The sequence below is a fragment of the Penaeus vannamei genome, chromosome 4, assembly GCF_042767895.1.
Source record: "Penaeus vannamei isolate JL-2024 chromosome 4, ASM4276789v1, whole genome shotgun sequence".
Taxonomy (NCBI): domain Eukaryota; kingdom Metazoa; phylum Arthropoda; class Malacostraca; order Decapoda; family Penaeidae; genus Penaeus; species Penaeus vannamei.
This window is the reverse complement of record NC_091552.1, coordinates 5,699,985-5,703,714: the sequence shown is the minus strand read 5'-3', so window position 1 is coordinate 5,703,714 and position 3,730 is coordinate 5,699,985. Positions and strand designations below refer to the sequence as shown.

Here is a 3,730-nt window from a genome sequence, read left to right as displayed (position 1 = left end):
AGTCAGTGTCCGGGAAATGCAAGCGATATGTCGTGTGCTTGTACATGTCGATGGATGGCCGCTGGCTCATTCTGATGGAGTTGGACGAGCGGCCCGCGGCGGAGGGCCCGACGCCGGCTCCGCGAACAAAGCCGAGAGCCTGAGTGCCTGCGAAGCCCTCATTAGACGCCGGGTCGGAGGACGTAGGCTGGGCAGGGCGCGGCTGACCTGGACCTCGGGCGCGCGCGAGTTTTCGGGCTCTCACGGCGAAGGCGACCGAGCCCGTTAGAATGACGCAAGGCAGTCTCATGCGGGAGTGATTGTATGGTGCATGATCAAGCAGAATGCTCGATGCAGGGCCTCTAAGGCATTGAGGATGAACGTCGCGCATGACACCAAGCCGCCACAGACATTGCCCCCTTCTCTCCCCCTCCCAGGTCTGCTTGAGCCGACCTACACATTTGCTTTCAGCTTAGAGTGTGGTACTGACCTGTGCAAGGATGACGAAGTCTATATATTCCTCAATAATCCCGGTAAATTCTCCGTTAGTTGCACTGCAAGCACTGTCACAAGGCTCTGCACTGCCAACACCACACGGTAGGGACACACTCACCACTTTATTATATCATATAAAACACTCTTTTGCCTTATATTTTAGATCATTTCATTGTAACTTTGCATGCAGGCTCCCCTGCGGAAGGTACCTCCCGCGCGAGCTTGCAAGCACAGCCGACAGATGTCAGGAGCGTCTGGGCTGTCGTCCCCCCCTCACCCCCCGCCCTCCCCCTCCTCACACTTCCCCTTCACAGCAGCACAGCCTCCTCCTCCCGGCACTCCGCCGCCGCCCACCGCAGCACACACACACAGCCCTGCCCGCCCCTCGGCCCGCCCCTCGGCCCGCCCCTCGGCCCGCCCCTCGCCCCACCCACCGCACCTGCCCCGCCCCTGCCCGCCCTCGCACGCCCAGGCTCAGAGCGAGGTAGGCCGCTCCGCCGGCCAAGGGCGCCTGCCAGGCCTGGACCCGCGGCCGAGGCCAATGACCGCCGCGGCGCCTCGCTGGCCGCCCGTGCCCGGCGACGACGCGGGCGGAGGAGGCGAAGGCGGTCGGCCGGCGGTGGTCAGCGGTCCCGCCCCCCGGCGGCCCCCCCTCGGCTGGCGAGCCCGCACGACATGGGGACGGGGGGCGGGGGCGGGGCGGGCACTCCCGGGGCGTGAGACTGGCACTTATCCCCTCGATCCCCGGCACTGTGACCCCCCGTCTGGCACTGCTGGGGGCGGGGGCTGGCAGGCGGCCAGGCTGTCCGGCATGTAGAAACAAGCGGTAGGGCGGCGCAGGCAGGCAGGCAGGCAGACGGGCGGGCGACACGCGGCCTCCGCAAGCACCGCTCATGAACTGTGGCTGGCCGCTCCGCCTGGCCCCGCCGCCTGCAAGCACTCGCACCCGCATGCAGGATCAATACCCTCATGCACTCATGCACTCAGCTGCACTCAACTCGCTCTCCTCCTCCTTAATGTCTACATGCACAGAGTCATGCACGTCCTTAGCCTGCCATGCACGAGCCTCTCGCCTCTCGCGCTAGCCGTCGGCCCGTCCATACATCATGCAGGTCTACATCCCTCCCTCCGCTCCCTCCTCACCCTGCCTCCTCCTCCTCCTCCTCCTCCTCCTCGCCTGCTTCGTCATGCATCACAATCACTCATATTACCCCTCATCCGCGACGTCAGGCACCCAGGTATGGTCTGCATGGCCGCCTCGCCTCCCTCTCCGGGCCAGACGCTCGCCCGACGGTAAGCACTGCATGACCCATATACTGCGTTCGAGCCTCGCCTTCCCTCTCGCCTGCCTCTTCCTCGCTTCGTTTTTTCCCCCTTTCGCTTCCTCTCTCGTCCTTTTTTTATTTTCATCTTCGTCCACCTTCGCCTTCTAGGATATTCTTGCCATTCTAGGAAAGTCAGGATGTGTATTTTTGTTTCTTTCTTTTTTTTCTTTTTCTTCTTCTTTACTCCTTTTTTGCTTTCTTTCTTTGTTTGTTTCTTTTCTTCTTCTTCTCTCTTGCTTCTTTTTTCTTTCCTTCTTTTTTCTTTAGCTTTACACCGTCGCTTTTCTGGGTGATGACCCGAACACCGCCTCAGATCTAATTGAGGGACTCATCACCACATCATCACCACACGGTCGCTGTGACTCACAAAGATAATCCACCGCAAGCAACTCCTGCTTCTCTCGCGCTTATAAGGAAATCCCAGATGTTTTTTAACCTCAGAATCCTCCGTCAGACACACACACACACACTCACACTCTCTCACACACACACACGGCAGCAAACGGCCATGTCCCTGCCTCACGATTTTACTCACTGCCTCATGTTAGTCTCGCTTTCGTGCACGTAACTCGGCACAGATGTTGGACCTCGCACACGTACACGCACACATGCATACAAACACATACACGTACATAGATATATAAACCCTTTGTGCAACTCTTTCTCTATCTCCTCACACCACCTTCGCTGCTTTGTCCTTCTTCGTCTTTTCCTTACTTTTCCTTTTCTTCTTCTTTTTATTATTATTATTATTATTATCATGATTATTTTTTCTTCATTATCAATATTGATGTTAAAACCTTCATTATGATTATTGTTTTTTCTTCATAATCAATATTATATCATCCTTATCACCATCATCATCATCATCATTATTGTTCATATTATTATAATCATGATTTTATTATTCATATTAGTCTTAGGATACTGATATTATTATTCCTATTATTATTATTATTATTATTATTATTATTATTATTATTATTATTATTATCATTATTGTTATTATTATTATTATTATTATTATTATTATTATTATTATTATTATTATAATTATTATTTTTATTATTATTACCTTTGTCATTATCATAATCAATATCATTAATGATAATAATAATGATAATATCATTTTTATCCTTTTTATTATTACTATCACTGTTTTCTTCCTCCTTCTCACTCTCAGTGTCCTCCTCCTCAACGTCCTCCTCCACCTGTTCCTCGTCCCCGTTCTTGTTTTGACGCCTTCTCTCTCTCTCTCTCTCTCTCTCTCTCTCTCTCTCTCTCTCTCTCTCTCTCTCTCTCTCTCTCTCTCTCTCTCTCTCTCTCTCTCTCTCTCCATTTCCTAAAAAAAAAAGTAAATGATGCTTGCAATAAAGATGAAAACCAAGATGAGAAGATTCAAGCATAAAAGAAGACAGAATAAGCAAAGACAAAGAGCCTCCCCCCCCACCAAAAAAAAAGAGAGAAAAAAAACGTAAATTGAGTAAAACAGGATGTTTGAGAGAATTGGAAGGAGAGAAAGAAGAGCATGTTGTATTGATTATTATTTTCTAATCTATCTATTGCTATTACTTTATTATTGTGATTATTGCTATTATTATTATTATTATTATTATTATTATTATTATTATTATTACTATTTTATTATTATTATTATTATCATTATTATTGTTATATTATTTGTATGATTATGATTATTCTTATATTTTTGATCATTGATATGGTTGCTAATACTTTAATATTATTGATAATAATGATAATGCAAATAATAATTATTAGTAATATTATTATTACTATAAATATTATTATTATTACAATTATATCATTTTTTCTCAATGTAATTATTGTTATTATAGATATCATATATTACAATTGTCTTTATCATTCTCATTCTTATTATTATCATTATTATTATTATTATTATTATTATT

The 3,730-nt window shown here is 47.3% G+C and overlaps 1 protein-coding gene across 8 annotated transcripts in view; it reads right to left on the bottom strand.

Moving 5' to 3' along the window:
• The window catches only part of LOC138861457 (uncharacterized), a 213,354-nt gene extending 211,528 nt beyond the window's left edge, over positions 1-1,826 (bottom strand). For 6 of the 8 annotated variants that reach the window (XR_011398507.1, XR_011398510.1, XR_011398509.1 and 3 more), the window contains exon 1: positions 470-1,353. Coding sequence is in view for 2 of the 8 variants with exons in the window: in XM_070120595.1 (XP_069976696.1) it covers positions 1,686-1,780 (95 nt within the window). In the remaining 6 variants the exon portion in view is untranslated. Of the gene's footprint in view, positions 1-469; positions 1,354-1,685 lie in introns of those variants that run through there. The other 2 variants (XM_070120595.1, XM_070120598.1) reach the window with 2 other exon arrangements.
• Positions 1,827-3,730: the final 1,904 nt, after the last annotated feature.